At 40.5% G+C, this 23,512-nt stretch overlaps 1 protein-coding gene across 1 annotated transcript in view; it reads right to left on the bottom strand.

Annotated features, from left to right (window-relative positions):
- Positions 1 to 8,417: 8,417 nt before the first annotated feature.
- LOC145404690 (uncharacterized) overlaps positions 8,418 to 23,512 on the bottom strand; it is a 25,573-nt gene continuing 10,478 nt past the window's right edge. Inside the window, exon 2 of the mRNA XM_080276242.1 lies at positions 8,418 to 8,891. Within this exon, the coding sequence (XP_080132368.1) occupies positions 8,418 to 8,891 (474 nt within the window). The remainder of the gene's footprint in view (positions 8,892 to 23,512) is intronic.

Here is a 23,512-nt window from a genome sequence, read left to right as displayed (position 1 = left end):
GGAGTTACTAGCTAAAGTTGCCAAGAGTTTACCTGGCTGTGAGCAGGTGAACCAGAAGGAGGTACTTGAGGATATGATGGAGAGAGACAACTAACAGAGGGGTAATGCAGCAGGCTGGCATGAAGGATGTTGTGTACTATGAGGCTGATGAGCAAGCTTGGTAGCTGCAGCAGGGACAGTGGACAAATGTAAGCCCTCATGAGCCAATGTTACAGAAAGCATGTCAGATCCTTGTTGCAGCTGATGCATTTAAGAAGGTGATCACATAATGATGCATCACCAAATCAGTGGGAAGAGTTGAAAATCAGCTTGGAAAAACATATCTGGTTTTATGAGGAACTCTACCACAATAGGTAAACACTCAGACTCATGTATATTTCATTTGCTACTTCAGCATAGCTTGGCATGCTCCTCCACTACCACCACCTGCAGATCCTAAGGATATTGAGGTGAACGTGGATGATGATGATGCACCCACCACCTCAGCTGCGGACTCTGAGGGATGTGTAGAGAAGGTCGAGTGGCTATAAGCAGAAACTGAGATCCAGGATACGTCACAATAAAATGCTGGTGTTGCTGGAAGACGGCAGCCACCCTCTTCAATCTTGGTACACATCCACCCATTCATCTGTTTTTCATGTTTAATAACCTAACTCATGAATTAAAATCTACTGTTCAGTGTTTTTGCTGGATGAGTGAGAGATAGAAATCTAACATCACTGTGGAGGATGTGTGATACCTAAGAGAGTAAGCAGCAAGTGAGCGAGTGAGCCAGATACTGATGATGAGAGGGAGACTGGTGCCATGTTAGGAGGAAGACGTTTCCATTTATTCAGGCTTTAGATCTTGCATTAACTATGGCTTTTGGAAGCATTTTGGTAAGTGGGAATTAGTACAAGGGCTAATGTAGTGGTGTGAAGGGTCAAAATGAGGACTTTGGACTTGCAGCTGGGACAAGAATAATTATTCCCATAATATCCCAAAGCATCACATTTTCTTGATATACTGTTTTATAATACATTGTTTACTCAATAGCAACCCATTTTTTATCTGTCAGCCACAAGTTATGTCAGCCCAAAAAAAAAAAAAAAAAAAATACTCATGTGCAACAATTGGTGGGGATGCTCACCATCCACTCACTCCAAGTAGTGCTGCTTTGGGTGTCTGCCCTTTCCTCTCTTCCATCCTTCCTCTTCTGTCTTTCTTTCCTTCACTCTTTCCTCTTCCTTCTGCCTACAGGTGACTTTACACTCCCTCTTCTGTCTTTCTTTCATTCTTTCCTCTTCCTTCTGCCTATGGGTAACTCTACAGTGAATGAAAAGCCAAATGGTTTCCTGTACACCAGGAAACCATTTACTATGCTGGGTCATAACCATATAACCAAATTATGGCACCTGGTGATTAGTGGGTAATTAAGGTGCTCCAATTGGATTGAGCCTGTGTAGGTTTAGGGCACCTGGTGGTTAGTGGGTAAGTAAGGTGCTCCAATCGGATTGAGCCTGTGTAGGTTTATATCCAAGGGATGGTTGGGGTTTATTGCTCACGTAATGCCACTCAGGGATGAGTGAGGCTGGTCACTCTCATCTTAAATGTCAGGACCAACTTGCCAAGCCCCAGGTTCCTATGCTCCTCACTGGGTGACATAGGATTAGGTGATGGATGGATGGATGGATGGCTTCAAATCTGCCATGTGGTGATATCACTACACTGAGTCATCCATACTACACCTTGCCACCCCCCCTCCGATAGTTCTGTGCAAATGGAATTTCTTGCGTTAATCTTCTCAGTGCACAATATCTCATATGATCCAGGTTCTTGTGCTATGAGGGTGGGTTGTGTGCTTTATCTCAGTATCAGCATCAACATCAGGCATACCAACAACGAAATATCAAAATGAATTCCTCCAACTTGCCAGTGAGATGTATAGACCTGTGGAATAGCCTGGACAAAGAGATCATCCAGTCTAAAAACTTAAACGAATTTAAAGCTAATTTTGACTTATTGAGAAACAGAGACGGGACCCCACGAGTGTAGCTCATTTCCTGTATATCACAATTAGGTAAATACAATTAGGTAAATACATCATATGCTTCAAGGCATTTAGTGCTGTGATGTCAGATGTAAACCTGTGGCAAGAGCAAAGGCTGACCTTTACAACAGAATCATAAGTTGAACCAATGACTCATCACATCCTACTTTCCTACACTATCCCACAAAATTCCATCCTCCTCCTGTCCCCACAAGCAACATTTCATCAACCAGCCAATGTCACAAATGACTCCTCAGATAACAACTCCAGTGAGTCTGATGGGTTTTTAGTCTCTTCCACCCTCTAGCACTGTTACAGAGGTGTTGGAAGCCAGCCCCAGCCTCAGCTCTTTGGCACTGGACCTTCCCAATCACCATGATAGTCACTGCCATCCTTCAAGGTAAGTGTCACTATTTGCTGCTTAAAAATCTTTAATGTCACTGTCTTATGCCTGTTTACCTACGTATAAGGTGGGGAAGTTGGAGTCATACACAGGATTTTATGGGAAAGTGTGCATCAGGCTTGAGCTTTATCATGTTAGATTTAGGTGGGGGTGCTCACCATCCACTCACTCAATGTAGTGCTGCTCTTGGGTGTCAGCCCTTTCCTCTCCACCATCCTTCTTTCCTTTCATCCTCTTCTGTCTTTCCTTCATTCTTTCCTCTTCCTTCTGCCTACAGGTGACTTTACACTCCCTCTTCTGTCTTTCCTTCATTCTTTCCTCTTTCTTCTGCCTGTGGGTGACTCTACAGTACACTGAGTGACAAGCCAAATGGTTTCCTGTACACCAGGAAACCATTTACTAAACTGGCTGGTAACCATATAACCAAGTATTGGTGCCTGGTGGTTTAGTGGGTAATTACAGCACTTCAGTTGGATTGAGCCTGTGAGGGTTTATATCCAAGGGATGGTTGGGGTTTATTGCTCACGTAATGCCACTCAGGGATGAGTGAGGCTGGTCACTCATCTTAAATGTCAGGACCAACTTGCCTAGCCCCGGACTCCTGCGCTCCTAATGGGACACCATAGGATTGGATGATGGATGATGATGATGGTTAAAGAGGCCAAGTTATGTGGGTTAGACTACTGTATATGGAATGCCAGGATAACATATAAGCTGCATAAATTTGGGACAGAAATCACCTGTTATAGGTAGGTGAACTGTAGTGTAAACATAACCAACTTCTACCCATTAGTAACAAAGTGTAAACATGAAAGTGTGAACTTTAGGAAATGAAGTGTGTTGTACAGTTTCCAAATAATGAGCCGATAATGGATGATGAGAGTATATTCCTTTTATATAAAGGAGGTCCCTCAAAATAGGTTACAGTTGGAATACGTACTTAAACAACTACTGTATAAATACTGCAATTTTCTTAAATAAGGCTTCAGAATCTTTAGTAAACTACCAAAAAAACATTAAGAGAGAGGACTTGCTCCTTTGGGAGAGTTGTTTGTTAAGAGTTGATATTTAACATACCTAAGTACAGTACACTGTGCAGTTACAGTCTAAATTCCTGTGTACATGGAAATACAAGCGTGAATAATAACTGTCAGTGAGTAAATTATGACTCTGACATGAAGACTACAGTGCTTCCTATTTCCTGAACTGGAAACCATGCATATACCTGGATAAAAATTATGACTGCATAAACAACTAATGCAAACTAATTAAGAAATCAAACACCTACATGCTTCCCATTCCCCTCATAAATCATAGAGGCTGATGCATAATAATTTCCAACTGGTAAGAAAATAAATGTGAATGGTGCCTGTGGCTAAACAATTTTCTGCTCCAAATTAAACAGATCATGAATGGGCATTTCACTACTTCAGTAACACATTGTGAGTGTGCAAGAAGCAATTCTGCCAATATTCAGGGTACAGTATTCATATAAACATGACCATCTCTTATGTCAAATGAGCACCTTCTGAATCATGCTACAAAGTAGATCTCCAGTCAGCAAACCATACTGGATATTTAAAAAGGATACTTTAAAAAAAAGTATAAAATATGTTTCCTGAAAGCACTGCACAAACCTTTGATAGAGAAGTAACAAAGGGAGATTCAGATACCAATCTTCATGATTCAGTGTAGCTATATTCACAAATAGATTTTGGATACCTAACACATTATGCCTCAGAAAGTGAAGTGTTATGATACTGGCCTACATTCAGTACATCTACAGATATTTCTAATTTCTTTACTAGTTATTATAAAATTGCTTTTGTTAAGCAAGGATTCTTAAATTACTCTCTGGGAGAAGCATAGCATAAAATTATACAAAAGCCAGAATTACATATAAAAATGCAGAGACCAGATATGCAAACCAAACCAAACCATGGCAAGGGTATGAGAGTATACTACTGTCAAAGCTGATCTAACAGGTTAATTACTAAAAATAAAATGCTTTCTCACAGCATCTGCTGTTAAATTCTGAAGACAGCATAAAACATAAGAATTTACCCCCATGCACAGTGAGATAGCAATACCGTTTGAGTCAAGCTTACAAAATACGGTAGCATAATTCATTTTGGTGGCTAATGTGTTATACCATTACTGCTTAAGTACTATACTTTCCTAAAATATGAGAGGCAGAAAACATTTAATAACAGAAACAAACATACTATTGCAGTCCTTGCTTTACAAGTCTTCTTCTGTGAATGTTTTTAATGGGTCACATCAAATAACGTAATGCATCTGGTGGTCAGGTTGTAGATGTCTTAGGTCAGATACTGAAATGCATTTACACTGTGCAGTTCAATCCTCGAGGTGAAATGAGATTTTACTATAAAGTTGTCAGGGATGCAAGATGGTCTTCTACCCATTGGTGATGTGGACTAAGGTAGTTTAGCACTGCATTCACCAAAGGGTCATACTAGAAAAAATGGGAGTGACTGTTTCACTGTAATCATTCATGATATGTTCTTAACTACTGCTCATTCTGCTGTTCTTGTGGATGATAGAGATTAGCCTTAACTGTGCTAGATCAGTACATTATACAGGTGTCTAAATACGTATGATGTCATTAAAAGTGACAATACTGTACAATACTTACTCTGGTTCCTGTTATGGAAATTAACCTTTGATTCATTTTATGTAAATCAGTTTGGTACTGCTACTTAAATAATTTGCAAATGTATGCAGATCAAATCAGTGTAGTGATCTGATCAATTCAGACAAAGTGCAAATACAGTTATCACTGATTCTATACTACAGTGAAAAAATAGGAACCCCATTTGAGGAAGCTAAGAATCCAAGCTTCTATCACAATTTTTTCAAAAAAGTAACATCAACTATGATCAGCTATTATATCACTAGTGCTTGGAAAGACCATCTCTTAAAATGTCATATGAATAAACATTAACAGCAATAGCAAATACAACCTTACATTGTTGACATTAATATTCATTAGGGAATATCCTATCACACCTACATGAAAATCGACTTCCAATGTATTACAGGTATTACCATAAAAAATGTACAGGACAGTGATTACTTTAGAGGGAACTATGTACACACTGGTTGTAACAAATACACATTGTACTAATTAAAACATTTACATTAATTACCATAATCATAGCATCTTTTGTACTGTACATGTATTTGCACACATAGTGTACTGCTGTTAATGAGTTTTCTATGCATTTTTATATCTTTATCACAATAATTCTGAAAGACATGGAAATTAGGTCAACCTGGAAGAAGAAATAATGGGACAAGAATACTAGAAAAAAGGTTTCAGCATTAATAATTGAATTGAATATTATTACTGTGACATCACAAAGGTTATTATATTGTTTTAACTGTACCAACATTACAACCATATACTTCACTGTGATCTGGAAGTGGTTCACATAGCTCTCTTACATGATGCTGCACAATATTTCCTGAGATTAGGCTAATGAATATCATTGGCTCTTTAAATTGACAAAAGCCCCCTTTCTTATTAAACTTCTTCAACAAAAGTCAGGCACACTATTCATATATATATATATATACTTTTCATTTTTCACTAACTGAGACCATTCTAGATCAGTCTGACCAAAGTAACTGTACTAATTTCACCATGTTATAATTTTTCAATTTATTGTTTGAAACCCTTGTAACTAATCTGCCTCCTGACTCTCCATGCATCATCTAGTTAACAAGTTTATTTGCAGCATCAAATAATTCGGTGATACTGTATGTTACCAGTTTCAGCCCTAGTTAGAGTCTGAGCACAACAAATATGCCATTAAAAATGTATTAGCTTACTGCAATATCAGAGTGATGAGCAATGTAACTCTACAGGAATCTGAGAGTACAGGCTTCATTTGTGGTCTGCATTGATCACCAGGTCGTGCTTACTGATCAACCCACGACTACAGTACATAGGACTAGGTAGTATCTTTTAACCTGATTAAAATGAGAACAATGTTATGTGCTTGAGCTTGGTATTATTACCAGTAATGCAATAATCAGCAGCAACATAACAGGAATATGCTGTGTGCACTACCATACGGTACTTGGCATGACATTATGAAAAGCACTGAATGATGGTTCAAAAGTTGGCAACTCTTTGGATTATAATAGCCCTTTCATGAGAAAATAATTCATCATGCACAGTACTACCTGTATTGCAATACACCTGCACCTTACTATATTCATATTATCCTCAAGTAAGTCTATTTATTTTCCTATAGCTGTAATAACAAGGAAGAGTCAGGAAGTCAAGTTTACAAAGGATATATTTTGAGGTCCTTATTTCTAGTACAATAATGACGGTCCACAGTTAACCCTCTCAGGAAACCTGGTCTGTGCACCCCTATTCCCCCTTCCTATTTTGGCCTAGCCAGATATATCTCCAGTGCTGAAAGATGGTTTATACTTTGTGTTACAGAATGGGCCCTAATACAAAAACCAATTATTCTTTTGTTGTGCTGGAAAGCCAAAAAGGTGTTGTTTTCTTTTATTCTCGTTCTGTATATTCATGTAGAAATAAGTGTGTGAATACTATATTGCATTCATTCACAGAGAAGCTGGAACTTTTTGAGAAAGTAAAATATCATTATTTTACATACAAGCCCTTTTCTGCTTGACACCAAAGTAATATAAACATATATTAGGCAGTCTTTGAGTAATTAAGTGTATAGAGAACATGAAAATTTGCTATAGTACTATTTCTGGTCCCAATCAAAGCAAGATTCATTGTAATATATTAGCCACAAAAAGTAAAAGATGTCACTTGCAACTTGGACCAGCGAGATGCACATTTATAGTTAGGCACACCCTTGCCAGACATACGAGCCTATAAAGCGTATGAAAGCAGATCATACGCCTTTTCCTTCTTGTGTTTTTTCATCCAGTGGTTCATACGCATCTAAATGTATATGAAAACTGTGAGGGGGGTTAGCAGACTATATGCATCAAACACGTATGAAAACCGTGAGAGGGTTACTATTAAATGGTCTGGGTACGTTGAGAGGATGATGGATGACAACTGGGTGTGGAAGATGGGAAGTGTGAATGTCGGGAGTTGGGTTGCAAGGCAGACCAAAAAAAAGACCTGGGATGAGGTCACAGAGTGTGACCTCAGGAATGAGGGACAGAACAGGGAGGCTGCCAAAGATTGAGCAGCATGGACAACTGTCATTAGGAGCCTGTGTAATTGATACAATATGATACGATCCCACTGCTTTTCCTCATAATCTCTGCCATAACTGGGATATTTTTCATACAAAAACATGGGATTATCTATTCTAAGTCCAACCTCTGTATTCTCAGCCACTGTCACAGCTGTTTCCACCTCACCTCACTGTGCATTCAATGTGTGCCTTCTAGGATGTTGGTTCAGCACTGGCTACAGATGTTTTAATCACTAAAACAACATCAGGATGGCCATAAATTTAATTGACGATAAGGACACACTGCATGGATTCCATCAAGGGGGAATGGGAAAAAATCATTTTACAGTGTGATAAATGTCTCATTTGTGGCAGGTATTTTGTGGAATTTTGATGGGACTGCTGTGCAATTAAAATTATTCAAAGTTCCTACTGGGTCATGAATAAATGAACCAAAAATATATGCTTTATGAGCTTATTTCCTGACTCCCCTTTGCATATGGTAATTATTACTGTAACATTAAAAAAAAGACAATTTCTATCTTTCATCATAAAAAAAAAAAAAAAACTTCACTGTAAGACCAATGTGCAGTTGTTCAGTCCAATGCTTCAAAACTGGGGAAATGCTGAGTTCACAGAAGGCTGTAAATCCATGGTGTGGCTCAACTATACTGCAAATTAAAGAAAATAGTCATTTACAGTTCTGCTACAAAACTAAGGGTTCAGTGGACATCAAAATACTAAGTGGAGGGCTGAGACACTTGTGTAGTCGCTGTGGTCGTCACGTGGGCTGGCCTGGATCAGACCAGCGGCGCTTCCTGCCTGGGTCTTTCTCCTCTCGCTGAGCTTCATCACTGGAATGTTGCCTCTCTGTGGTGCGGGCAGCAGCGGGCTTACTCCACACACTTGACACATCTGACCCACAAAGGAATGGCAGTGTTTCCTTCTTGACATTAGTGGATGGTGGTGTGGTGGCTGGAGGAGGAGCAGAGGTAGAGGTAAAAGAATTGGGTGGGGTTGATGTCTCTGGGGATGGAGCATGGCTAGTAGTGGTGGCTGGGGCAGGTGGCGGGGGTGGGATAGTGTTGACTGGTTCAGCCCCTGGAACTTTTTTGGTGAGGGAGACACATACATCTCCAACTTGCAGTTGTCGGACCTTTAGATCATACTTCTGCTGTGTTCGTTCAGGGCTGCATGATGACCATCCAGAGTGAAACACGAAGAAGGGATGATCAAGGGAAGCCTCAACAGACACCTAAAAGAAAGTCACATATTAAACTATGAACTGGTACTGTATCATAAAAAAAAGTAAGATCAATTAAAATATGATTTAGTTACAGATACTGCACAGTTATTTAGTGGGAAACTATTTTAATTCAACTCTTTTATTCAATCTGAAAACAAGGTGTAATAATCCATTAATTAACTAACATGACAGGGTAAACAGCATGGACTGACAATATTTTTTTACATAATTAGTACCCTTCCAATTACAGGATTTATTCACTCTGCACTCCCTCTCTGGAAGCAACTTGAAGAAAAGGCCTTAAGTGCTTATGACACCGTCCAGGTATTATAAATAATAACAAGTGGATCCATCCCAGACTCAGATAGCTGGGAAGAGGGTGTACTGCTTCTTCATTTCCAGTAAAAATGCCACAGAAAGCATGGTAACCTTCCCCCAGATCATCGATATCTTGTTTGCTTGTTAAAATCAAGCGCTAATGCAGATCTCTTGCTTCTCTTTTCAAAAATTTAACAGGTGGTCGCCTAACATTACCATCTTTGTTGTGCTACCTAGGTGTCCCTCACCATTCCTTGGTTGTCCAGTTCTATGAGTAAATGTTAAGAATCTTCTGTACTAATTCTAGCTTATCCCTTTTACTGTTTTGGCATGCTTCAACACACAGGTGCACATATATGAACCCTGTCTGATCACATGGTCTATCACAGATTTCCCTCAGGTTCAGCTTTTCCTCTGTTGCCCTTGGAAGAATAAAATTGTAATTCCATTAAGTTTTTAGCTGGGTACCTTGGTCTTGTGGTGCTATATGAGTCATCATATTGTGTCATCCTTTCACTGGCTTCTAGTTTATTTTTCTCTGACTATTTTATCAGTCCCTTGGGTCTGATATGTTCAGTCAAAGCTACGCAGCTGAGTGCAAACTGAGTCACAGTTGATGACAGCTACAGTCTGCTAGTTGATTTTCGTATTACTGTTCCCCTGTATTTGCATTAGCCTGCTTAGGATTTTATTGTCAATGCTGAGCACTTTTACAGCAATACAGCTGAGCTTCATTGTTTTCTTATTAGCCTGGGTATCTCAGACAACACTGTTGCTAGGGGGTACATAGCTGGGTGGTTCTTTTGTCTGCAAGTCTGGGTGAGTGTTGGTTGGTGGGTAAAAGTGTTCCTCTTCTGAATACTACAGTCAGCATATGCATGCCTTCCAGTTTTAATATTTTTAGTCTTTCTTATGATTATATATTTGAGGAATATGCATTTTATATAAATCTATCTATCTATCTACCTATCTACTGCCAGATGCCATAATCGCGTAAGGGGTGGCCATTTGACTTTGTGTTATTTGTTTTACAGGGAGAGGCACTAACCCTCCACCAACCCACTTGTTGACACATAGGGAGCACGTATGGTTTGGTTATATGGATACCACCTAGCGTTGTAAATGGTTTCTTGGTTTGCAGGAAACCATTTGGCTTGTCACTCAATGTAAAACCACCTGTAAAGGAAAGAAAAGCATTAAGAAGTGACAGGAAAGGTGGGAGAAATAGGAAGAGAGGAGGGCAGGCACAGAAAAAGAATGATAAACGCTAAGGAAGAAGTAGGCAGCACTACATCAAGTGAGTGGATAATGGTCGCCACCACCTACCACAAGTCATCCTCTATTTAGATCTCTCTATTCATCCACCATTTTCCTTTCCTCTTAATGCTTGTTGGGTTTTGACAACCCCTGTGATTCTCTACATATCTACCATTGCACTTGCTGAGATATTTCATTGCATGCATCTAACTGCAACCACCATAAGTGCTTTGACTGGGCTTGACATGCTATCTTGCCCTTCATCCATAACCATGACATCCCAGGTCGACACTATGTTGTTGCTTAACTGATTTCTGTTGGCAACAGACTGTTAAGAAGTCCCTTTTAGGTAAAAAATCTGAGTTGGGCTCTGTAGGCCGTCATGCTCTAATTATGTTGAGTTGTCTGTCTCCTGCTACTTGACTATTAACTGTACTGATCTGTCAGGTACACAGTCCTAAGTGGAGATGTCACCCCTGCGGAGATGTAAGAATGACTCTTTGATTGGTGACATTACGTTCCTGATACTTATCTCAGCCTTCCTTCATTCCCTTTCCTATAACTTGAGGTGGGGTAAGTAGGGTGGTCATTTATTGCCTGAAATGATGCGAGTTCAAACCTAAGCTTGGGCAGGGGACAGTCAGATAAACCGAATCATATTTAAGCAGACTTTACTGATCTTCCACAAGACCCACCAACATGTCATCCCCCCCCCCCAACCTGCCCTGCCCCCTGAAGGAGACAGCCCTAGCATGAGTTCAAATGTGGATGATAGCTATTAGTGCCAAAGTGGTGACATGTGGTGTCTGACATGGCAGGGCTGCTGGGCTTCAGGGAATGGGCTGGGTGTCATGTGAAGGTGTAAGATACGTGAGAGGACTGCTGGGCCTCAGGGAATGGGTTAAGTCTGTGCCCTAACTTGGAGGGGAAAAAAAAAAAAAAAAAAAAAAAAAATATTGTGTATGAAAAGCTCCAAAACAAAGAGTGACCTGGTTACTGTGACCATGTGGCATTCATACTCAGTAATGCACAGGTTCAGCAGGTTAATTCAGGCCAGTGCAGGTTCAAGTTGGTTAGAGTGGGTCCAGTTACTGTATATCAGTTAAGGTCCATATAAAGTGGTTGGTCCATTCAGCCAATTTGGGTTCAGCTTGGTTCACCATGGACTACTGAGGCTACTTCAACTGCAGTTCTGTAATTTCACTTCAATTAAGGACTCTCACGCAGATTAGTTTGGGTCAATTTGGATTCCTTCTGGCAACTTCTGGCCAATTCAAACACTTCTTCACTCAAGAGCCAATTACATCAAATTATTTTTGTCTCGTGACTTCATGTCCAGTTACATGGAATCAGGTTTCAGACACAGGTCAATTAAAGCAACTTCATATTTTCTCTGGTGCAATCACATCAGTTCAGGAATAATATGATCAAAGCACGTAATTATATATATATATATATATATATATATATATATATATATATATATATATATATATATATATATATATATATATATATATACAGTACTTACATAACAGAGCCGCATTGGTTGGTTGGTTGTTTGTCCTTCAATCACGCCCAAACCAAGGCAGAGAGACCCCCCAGACCCAAATATATTCAGTATTAGGGTGGCCCAAGGATGATTTTTGGGAGTCAAAATTCAGATCTGGGTCATATGAGGTCACCAATGGAGTTTTTGCCTTTTTGACCAGGTCAACACCGTGTACCCCTGCAGCCAGATTTTTGGCATACATGATCTCCAGTTCGGACATATGCTATGTGAGGTTGACCTCCGAGGTCATTTGAGGTCACTGGTCAGAGGTCATTTGAGGTCATCGGCCGGAAGTCATCTGAGGTCACCAGTAACACACGCTCGAACGGCTGGACCCAGCAGCCCAACTGTTGGCATGGAGATTCACATGACATCCAGTTCGGACATAGGCTACGTGACTACATGAGGTTGACCTCTGAGGTCATTTGAGGCCACTGGTAATAGTAAACAAGTGCGCACAAGTATTGTGCTTTAGTCTGCGAAAGCTGAAATAGAAAGTTCCTGGACCTCTTTTAATCCCTCTTCAAAAGCATAAGAGGTACATGGTATTTTTGGAGAAGAAAGAAAGACTGAACTAGAACAAACAGGATTAGAGTGTTCGGCTTTTTGGCCCGGCAATGCCGGGTACCCCTGCTGGTGTGTGTATATATATATATATATATATATATATATATATATATATATATATATATATATATGAGAGAGAGAGAGAGAGAGAAAGAGAGAGAGGAATGAAGTACTTGTTGGAGATATGTAAGAAGGGATGGATGTGTGAAACTGTTCCAGAAGAGTTGGAATAGGATGTGACTGTACCCCTGTACAAAAAACAAAGGTGAGCGAAGTGAGTGCAAGAATTATCGTGGCATAAGTTTACTGAGTGTGGTAGGGAAGGTATATGGAAGAATTATTACAGGGAAAGTAAGAGAGATATCAGAAGTCCTAGTGAGTGATGAAAAGGGTGGCTTTAGGAGGGGCAGAGGATGTGTGAATCAAATATTTGCAGTGAGACAGACAGCCGAGAAGGCATGTGAGAAGGACCATGAGGTGTTTATGTCACTCGTGGATCTGGAAAAAGCATACGACAAAGTGGACAGAGAAGGATTGTGGAAAGTTTTGTGCATGTACGGTGTAGATGGTAAGCTGCTAGGTGCTGTCAAGAGATTTTATGGTGGTAGTGAAGCATGTGTAAGGGTTAATGGGCATCTAAGTGAATGGTTCACGATCGGTGTGGGAGTGCGACAAGGTTGTGTGATGTCCTCATGGTTGTTCAATATACTGTATATATGGAATGGGTGGTAAGAGAAGTAAAAACACGAGTAATGGAGAAGGGGATGGTGTTGGTAATCACTGATGATGGATGGAATATCTCAGCTTCGTTGTATGCTCATGATGCAGTACTACTTGCAAATACCGGGCAAGAACTTGGTAGGCTAGTGCAGAGTTTTGCTGATGTCTGTGAGCGTTGCACCTTGAGTGTAAATGTAGAAAGAGTAAAGTGATGGTTATTGAGAGAGAAGGTGACTCACAGTGCGATTTTACAGTGAATGGAGAGAGGCTGAAATTGGAGAAAGAGTTCAAATACCTGGGTACAGTGATAGAAAAGAGGAAAATGTGCAAAAAAAGTGGAAAGTAGAGTGACACAAGGAAGAAAAGTAGCTGGTGCAATGAAGGCCTTGATAAGAAACAGAAGCTTGAGTGTCGCAGCTGCACGAGGCTTACATGAAGGAGTGTTAGTGTCAGCTTTAACATTTGGATGTGAAACTATGGTGTGGCATGAAAATGAAAAGTCAAGAGTAAGAGCAGTGGAGATGGGACTGCCGAGGAATGTATGTGGAGTACAGAGGGTGGATAGGGTATGAAATAATGTGGTTCGCGAAAGATGTGGAGTGAGGAAGTTTGTGGACACCAGAATCGAAGAGAGTGTACTGAGATGGTATGGTCATGTGGAGAGAATGGATAATAATAGAGTGGTGAAAAAGGTATATCTGAGCGAATTTGAAGAAGGGAGGAGGCGAGGTAGGCCAAGGAGGTGGAGAGATATGGTGGACGAGTGTGTGAGGACGAGAGGTTTGGAAGTCGGTGAGACTAGGGAACTGAGTGACGAGAGATCGAGCTGGCTTGATGAATGTTATAAGGAGAAGTGCATGATCAGGGATTTGGCACCCTTTTTTAACGTGGCAGCATCCGGATTGACTCTATCAGATACGCTTATGTGACGCTACAGAACGTGGTGAATATTTTTGGCCTATCCGATAGAGCCAGGATTCCTGGGGCTTGATTAATGAGTGAATGGAAGCGTGGCCCATTGGATTGGGCAAATTTGGGCTGTCTGGACATTGTAACTCCTCACTCTGCCCTAGGGTGGGAAAGGAGGTCCGGATGATGATGATGATGATAATGATATATATATATATATATATATATATATATATATATATATATATATATATATATATACACACCGCTCGCTGGTGCAGTGGTAACGCTCTCGCTTGCCAATTGGTGGATGGGAGTTCGCGCCTCGCTCAGGTTGCGAAAAAGTTTCACTGACGAAGTGGGTGGTTACTGTCCCCCTTGAGCAAGGGGACGGGTGTGTGCGTGTGTGGAGGTCACAGCCTTGCCCTTAGATCGGACTATATGAGCTCCCAGCTCCCTTCCGGGAGGGTAAAAGCTGACGATCACGACCATCAAGTGATCCTGACCGACCCGGTGAATTACAATGATCCCTTTTGTTCATTGCGCATATTTTGGTTTAAAAAAACTTCGTTATCGTGCACCTGTGCTGGTTTCTACCGACAATGTTGGTGCAAAATGCATGGTTTCTGATGGCTCTGAGAGATTCAGAGCTGAAGCACTACTCGAGGAGTTAATCCCAGGTGGTGGTGACCACTAACCATCCCCTAGCCTCAGAACCCCTTACTTCAAGCCCATCTCTAGTCTCTATCTGGTATGTGTTTCTTCCTTATTGTGCTCTTTTCATCATTTTTTATTAATGTAACTATGCCTACGTGTGTTCCTGATACTTACCATAACAGTATGTACGTTGTGCAAACCAAAAGTTCCCGAAATCTGACTAAAAAAGGAAAACAAAAAAAAATTATGTCATGTCCCAGTCACCACCGTCCCCTTCAAAGTAGTCTCCTTGGTCGTGCAGACATCGATCCCAGTGCTTCTCCCACAATTAAAAAGCGTTCTGGAAGTCACAGAGCATCAGTGTTCAGAACCTTCGGTGATTTTCTCCTGGGTCTCCTTAATGGTGTCAAATCTTGGTCCTTTCTGTTGCATTTTTATTTTTGGAGAGAGGAAAAAATCACAGGGGGCCTAATCTGGTGAATACGGAGGGTGGGGGACAACCGGCATGTTTTTTTATGCCAAAACTTTTGAAAAACAAGAAGTGGTGCCAAGGCACAGCCAACTCGTCCCCGGCAGTCATTTTAGTGTCGACATATAAACACAACAGTATATCTAGTCAAATATGTCACATATCAAATTTGGCGTACACTGGGTGAAAACTGATGATTTTATGCCCATATGAAATTTTAGACCCAACCCATCTGACACTGACCCCCCCTAAGCATTAACTGAAGGGTGACCCCCCTGATCTAAACAGGGATGTTATAAGATGCAGATTATTTTGAAAGATGCACTATTAGGGTTTGGTTTCATGTCGATATGACGAATTTGGAGGGAGTTATGGCGAAAAACGATTTTTTTTTTAATATATTTTTTGGGCCTACAGCCTGGGCTTTGCCTCAGTTTGGCCCAAAGTTTAGTCGGGTAATCAGAAGGTCATCGCCAATCATCCCTGTAATTTAAATCAAAATCGCACCAGTAGCTTTCGCGTAACAGACAGACAAGCAAACAGACAGACAAACCGAGTGAAAACAATACCCATCCCCTAGCCCCTCCGGTGTGGGGACGGGTAACAAGGACTATGTGTGCGGGTGCATTTTGTTTGTGCACCACCTGTCTGGACGTTTTCACCTCATAAATGCATGGACAAGTTCCATGCGATTGGCTAACAGTACCACAAACATTGTGGACTGTCCTCCTGCGATCTTCGAGGATGGCTTCATGAACTTTAGCCACAGTCAGGAGTTGAACTGCTGGAGGGACGACCAGAATGTGCATCGTCATCTGTTGACGTCTGTTTGTTTTTAAAAAGCTTAAACTAGTTCTAGGTTTGTGTAATCCCCCAAAGCATTTTCACCATGTGCTTGTTTTAACATTTTATGAGTTTCTGCTACATTCTTCCCGAGTTTCACACAAAACTTGATGCACACACGTTGCATTTTCATATCCATCATTTTTTAGATAACAAAATTCACAAACTAACCCAAACACAACGATTAAGAGCACACACACACACACACACACACACACACACACACACACATGAAATGAATGCATCCACCCTGCACAATACCACTTGACACACTAACGAACAAAGGGTTCGTGCCCTGCCACCTATAGTCTGACAAATCTAAACGTAGGGTTTTGGTGGAGTCACCCCCTCCCTGCACTGTTGCCACGTTTCCGAGCTGACCTCTCCATCAGCGATGACCTTGACACTGTTTCCCTCTTGTGATCTCCGTTTTTCTAATACCCCCTATACCCCTGCCACCAACACCCCCTATACCCCTACCCCCAACAACACCCCCATCAACAACACCCGCTATACCTCCACCACCAACACCTCCTATAAATATAGACCCCCACCATCAACACCTGTATAATAATTAGCCGTTGATAATTGCTATACTTTTATTGAAAGCATACATTCTACCCTATTGCTCAAACTCCCTAATCTTACAATCCCATCTGTCTTAATCCTTCCCACTGCCTTCGTTCCTAAATCCCTTAATTGATCTATTTTTAACCTAAGTGTCCCCACACCTTTTAAACCATTTACCTCTCTGTCACTATTCTCCACCATATGTATCAACTTGTGTATAGAACTTTCATACTGTATGCTGTACTACTGTATAATGTATAAGAATACCCACTGTTTAGTGGAAATAAAGTTTTATTATTATTATTATTATTATTTCTCTCTCTCTCTCTCTCTCGCTAGATTTTGTTATGTGTCATCCATGGTTTTTTACTTCCATTTTTATGTATGGATTATAATTTTGACTTTATTTCCGCACCACCCTTGAGGTAAAAGTCACGGCGCGTTTTTTTTTATAGAGCTCTCCCCAATAGGCCTAAATCCTGTAGGGGGTTGGTGACCTCCCATAGCGTACACACAAACACGTGTCGCGTGAGTACTGCCACCCCAGAGCTGTTTGATATATTTATTTTAATTATGAAAGGATCGCCTCTTCCCACTTTTACCCCTTCAAATTTTCTTGCAATTATACTTGCTAAATTAATTAGCAATGTTAGAAGTGTTGGGGAAGTAAATAATAATTAGAATATTTTTAGAGCAACACTGCCAAATTTTTATGCCACGTTTCTCTATTATCGTATAATATAGTATGCAGAATAGTTTTATTCTTCCTTGATACATGTCAGCACTTTCATTACAGTTATATTAGTATGAGTTATGTTTATGTATCATTCCTACTACACAAACCACAGGCGTTATACATCGTAGGGTTAGGAAACATGGCAACAGTGTAGGGAGGGGGTGACTCCACCCAAACCCTATGTTTAGATTTGTCAGACTATAGCATCCACACAACGTACGAGAAACAGTTTCCGTCCTGTTTTAAAATTTCGGGAACATTTGGGCAGCACCTAGTCAGTATTTCTATCTACCTATCTATCATTCTGTCTAAAGCCAGATGTCATAATCCTTTAAGGGGTAGTATTTTGTCTTTTAAATAGTTGTTTTATGGGGAGGGACACTAACCCTCCCCCAACCCACCTGCTGACACATTGGGAACATGTTTGGGCTGGTTATATGGCTACCGTCCAGTGTTGTAAATGGTTTCCAGGCTTACAGGAAACCATTTCGCTTGTCACTCAATTTAAAGCTACCTGAAAGGGAAAGAAGAGTAATAAAAAGTGACAAAATATGGGAGAAATAGGAAGAGAAGAGGGCATACACAGAAAAAGAATGATAAAAGTCAAGGAAGAAGTAGGCAGCACTACATGAAGTAAGTGGATGATGGTCACCATCACCTACCACAAACAGAAACTATAGTAGATTTATTAAACTTTGTGTGTGTGTGTGTGTGTGTGTGTGTGTGTGTGTGTGTGTGTGTGTGTGTGTGTGTGTGTGTGTGTGTGTGTGTGTGTTCGAATGGCTCAATTCTTCTATTACTGTGACTAACCAAAATCTTGTTTCAGTGTCATCCATATTGATATCTTCGATTCTTGCTTGTTCAATTCCTTGTACACTGAGATCACTAAAGTAGTAGGCTGAATGAGGAAGGGGGGTTCAGCGATTTGTGGGGGGCGTATGTACCACGCCCCCAGGTAGGTACACTAGTGCTCATAAAGACTTAATATACACTAATTCAACATAGCCTACACCGTACAGGAATACACCACAATAATATGTAAATTTTACAGATAAGTATTCTATATAGTACAGAGAATAAAGTAGATTTAATTATCATTTCCTTATAAATATAATAGAATGGCTTAATTCTATTATTATTGTGACTGACCAAAAGCCTATTACGACAAACTCATCAATAATGATAATTTCGGTTCTTGCTTATTCAGTTCCCAGTACATTGAGATCACTAAATCGTGGGCTGAGTGGGGGAAGGGGGTATTTGGAGGGAGGGGGCGCCAGCGATTTGTGGGTAGCGTACAGGCTCCACGCCCCCCAGCTACGCTACTGCTCATAAAGACTATTAATCTGCACAAATTCAGCATAGCCTACAATGAACAGAGAATAGACCACAATAGTACGTAAAGGTTACAGTTATGTAGTCTACATTATACACGAAATAGAGTTAATAATCCTCTTCTTATGTAGCCTATATCTTAGAAAGGCTTAGTAATACTACTGTGACTGAAAACTTGTTAACATACTCATCCATGCAGATATTTCCGGTTGGCCTGTTCATTTCCCAGTACAGGATCACAAAGTTGTGGGCTGAGCAGGAGGAGGCAGGTTGGGGAGAGCGAGCTATATGTTGGGGTGGGGGCGTACAGTTGCACAGAAAATTATCGTTATGATGTTGTGCTAAACAATATGACACAAACGACGATGGAAATGAAAACAAGCAGGGGCCATGGTAGCTGCTGGTAACCCTGAATATCCAATAATTATAGTTTTGCATGGAATGAGGAAAGTTTTTTCTGTTGTTTGATGTAATACGTGCAGCGATATGGATGTACACAATTCTGTAAATACAGTATAAAACAATATATGCACTGTGCAACAATTCTTTGAATACCAGCAAAAGCTCCTTAGACACTGTTCTTATGATAATTGGAGAATGGATGTTTACCGAGTCTCAGAGGCGGTGCCGGAAGTCTTTGTCCAACGTATTGCTGTATAAGCATCATGTTCACAGTCATGAGTGGTGGTTTGCAAATACTGTGGTTTATGACTACTGCAGATATTTTTCCAAGGTCCCTGATGTCACGTTTAATACACCAAAAATACAAAGATATAATATTTGTATCTATTATTAACAGTCTATATGATACTCGAATCACGGTTTATAAGGAGCTTTTGCAACCATCGATTTCTACATGGTAGCTCCTCGCATGACGTAATTGCCATCATTCTCATAGTGCTTCAAGCACTAACAGTATAATATATTCATACCAGTAAAATCTTTATTACATGACTGTAGCCAATAGAAAGACGAACTAAATAATATTTATCGTCTTTATTAACAGATACGTATTCCACGCATGAGTACTAACCCTTCCGAGTCATCAGTTATTGAAATGTTGAGTTTCGTATTCATCATACCCCTGAGTAACGATACGTTCTGAACAACTGTATGTTCCTCATGGCTTTCGGTAGCTACGCTACTGTGCCAGCGTAGTACTTACCAAAGTCGATTCTATCAACATCGACTAGGTTACCTTCTGCCCAAGTGTCATATAGCTATTTTTGGGCTTGGTGCTATTTCTTTACTATTCCTTCCCTCCTTTAACGTGGCCTCATGTGATATGGGTTAAGCCTATATAAAGTTATGTGCAAAACAAGCCAGTAAGTAAATAAATACACAAATAAATAAATTGAACAGGTAACTAGACAAATACATAGTACAGAATAAAATGCCCAGAATCCCAAAGATCTGAATGTTTAAATTTATGGGGAAGAGGAAGGAACGTGGTTAAGGGGGGCAGAAAAACGTGGAGTGGGACAGTGAGGGTAGTGTGGGTAAGACAGTAGCTACACACTATGAGATGGACGTTATATGTCAGTCAGCACTGATGAGGCGCTGTATAAATGGAATTTTTCACCGACTAAAACAAGAAAAAGAAGGAAAATACGTGTCACTTTCATCTATTTGCCAGTAAAATCGACAGACCCGTGTTTATTCTTCGTCAGTTTCTTACTGCCATTTTAATAAATTCCCCAACATTCAAGGAGAGTCTGATTTTGACCCATCAAATGTAGTATTCTAAAGTTATCAATACAAATATTTAAGACATAGATAAACATACATGCAACATCGTAAGCTACTGGTGGAGGATCATGCGTATGTGTTATCAATCTTTCACATCGCTTAAGCCTTGAAGGTGCATGACCATTCCACTTAAGGTCTTCCAAGTAGGTTGTATTGGCCTACAAGTCAGAACCGTTTAGGAATGGTGTCACACATCGTTATAATATTCTGGTCAGTGGCTAACGCCGGATGATTTTACGCACCTTAGGGAAAAATCTACTCGACAGAATATGGAGAGTGTAGTACAGTACTTTGGTATCATATTTTGGCTTGAACCTAACTAGTGGTAGTATGAGAAATTACATGACGGTCGCTAAACTCCACTTGACAGTTCATCCTACCACAGCCAAGTGCGATCGTGCCGTGGCCTACATATTTTCAGTGTTGATAAAAAAAAAAAAAAATCATCATTTACAGATACCCCATTCACCTATCTCAAGATAAACAGACCGGTAGATATACTATTCAGTCTGTTACTCCCACCTCAAACAGTTAGCCTGCCTCGAAACCAGTTTTCTCTACTTTCTCAATCACCTGCCGGTGGCCCCTCGCGCACACTGATGCCCTGTCCTCATCACCTCTGTCTGAGGATAGGAGCACGGGACACAGAGGACACTGAGGATACGGTGTATGTGCGTCATCTCGGCTAAACGTTGCTTCCTTTACTTTATACTCCGACTAGTGCCACGGAACCTCACAGTCTCTGTGACAAATGAGGATAAAAGTTAACAGCAATTCTGTATGTACTACATAGCCTATGTGGCGGCCGGTTTGCGTACGTCTGACATGGCAGCAGATTTATAATCCATTTGTAAGCTCTGTTTCACGGGTCCTGAAGGGCAACTAATCAGTAAGGCCATATTTTCTGTCACTGGAGAAGTGACTTGCTTCCAGCCAGTAACTTTACATAGGCTTTTGCAGTGTAAGGTAAAACTGCATTAGAAACCTGCGTTGGTATGGGTGCTTGTGAGTGCGAGGGCATAAAGTACTGTACCACTGATTCTTACGGTTGGTTTTAGAATAAAACGTTCTTTCTGCTAGCCATATGGCGTCCTATTCGCTTTTTTTTTTTTTTTTTTAAGAGTAAGCCTACGACTACTGGCCTTTGACAACTGCTGTATCTCTACAGTTGTCAATAAAAAAATTTACTATAAATAATTGTGAAGATATACACCTCTGCCTCAAATGACGTATTTCGTCCCGTTATCAAGACGACTGCAGTGTTTATGATGCCTGGCTGATCATGGCGCGACTGTGTTCTCTCCGTCTTCTTGAACACCACCCAAAACTGCCTTCTGTTGGACTTTACCTCTCTTGTGCACCCACCACTAGCATTCTCTGCTTTACTTTAGTTCCTGGGCCTCACTTCCACATTTCCGTGTCCTATGGTGGGGTGTAGAGTAGGTAGGAGGGCCGCAGGAAGATGTGAAATGCAGGTCATCCCTCAGCTGTTCCTGGTGAGCAAGACAGCAGCGGCGCGGGAGCGGACAAGGGTCAACCTCGCTTGGTGAGGGTCGCGTCGCCCCACTGCTACAGACTGCACTGGCCCGGCTCTCATGAATATGGTAATGGTGGTGGCCGCAAACACCCTCCACCTACCATCCCCCATCATACTCACCTTTTTTGGCGGACCTGTGCGGGATTCTGGATAAACGGTTCATCGACTGTAAGGAATCTGATGATAATATGAAACTTCTTTACACCTAGAATCCCAGTACACGGCTTGTGTTTCCCACAGGTATTCTTCTCGGACCTGTTGCAATCCACTTCATTTTCCTCCCTAGATTTGGCAGCAAGGTGTTCAATGTGCCAGGGGTCCGGATTCACAAACAAACTTCCGATGAATCCTTTCTCGTAACTCACAATTTGATTTGCAGGAAAAAAAAGGGACATGGTAAGTTTCTGCAGTCCTTTCTTGTCCTTCCTACAAAAATATAACCTAGTTCATGATGATTTCCCCCACTTAATTCAGCTTCATTGATGCCGACAGACCAATACAAACAAGAAGATTTGAAGCTTAACTTGTCCCCCTTTTCAAAACAAATTGTGCTTCGACAAGGAGTTCTCATAAGTTTGTCTCTGGATCTCGATATTGCTGGCTGGCGCATCTCGAGATTTCGTAGCGTCTCCTCTTATGCTATTTATCAGCATATTACATCCTTTTACCTTCATGTATGCTACTTACGCAAATTATGTGTGTAATTTGAAGCGTAATATGCATACTATATCGATAAGAAAAAGGGCACTAGGAAATCTCTAAAGCCACTCAAAGTAGGGATATAAGTTTTATTTAAGTATACGAATATAAACATTTCATATGGAGAATACAAGACTATAATGCGCATACTAAATCGACAAGAAAGGGGACACTACGAAATCAAGAAGACTACTTACAATACAATCATAAGAATTTCATAAAATACCAAGACATAATATGCATACTGCACCGATAAGATAAGAAAGCACTACGAAAATTCCATAGCATCGTAATACAGCTCTCAGCCCAGTGCTCCCGTCTTAAGAATGCTAGGAGTGGTCGCAGCTACGGATGTCGTATGTAAAGAGAATCCCAATCAGTTTTTACGATACTGTAAATAAGTTTCCGTAGCAGTTGTGATTAAATTTTTTTTTATTATGTTACAGTAAGTCTCCGTAGTAGTTAATTGTGATTAAATGTAGCCTTCTTCTTATTTTTTTTTACGATACTGTTTATAGGTCCCCGTAGTAGTTGAGTGATTATATATATATATATATATATATATATATATATATATATATATATTTTACGATACTGTTAATAGGTCCCCGTAGTAGTTAACTGTGATTATTTTTTTTTCTAACAATACTGTTAACAGGTCCCCGTAGTAGTTAACTGTGATTAGCTTTTTTTTTTTACGATACTAAGACTC

The sequence above is a fragment of the Coenobita brevimanus genome, chromosome 64 (assembly GCF_032717465.1).
Source record: "Coenobita brevimanus isolate Jiangsu-jjx chromosome 64, ASM3271746v2, whole genome shotgun sequence".
NCBI lineage: Eukaryota > Metazoa > Arthropoda > Malacostraca > Decapoda > Coenobitidae > Coenobita > Coenobita brevimanus.
The sequence above is the reverse complement of the archived record's forward strand: the minus strand, read 5'-3'. Positions and strand labels throughout refer to the sequence as shown.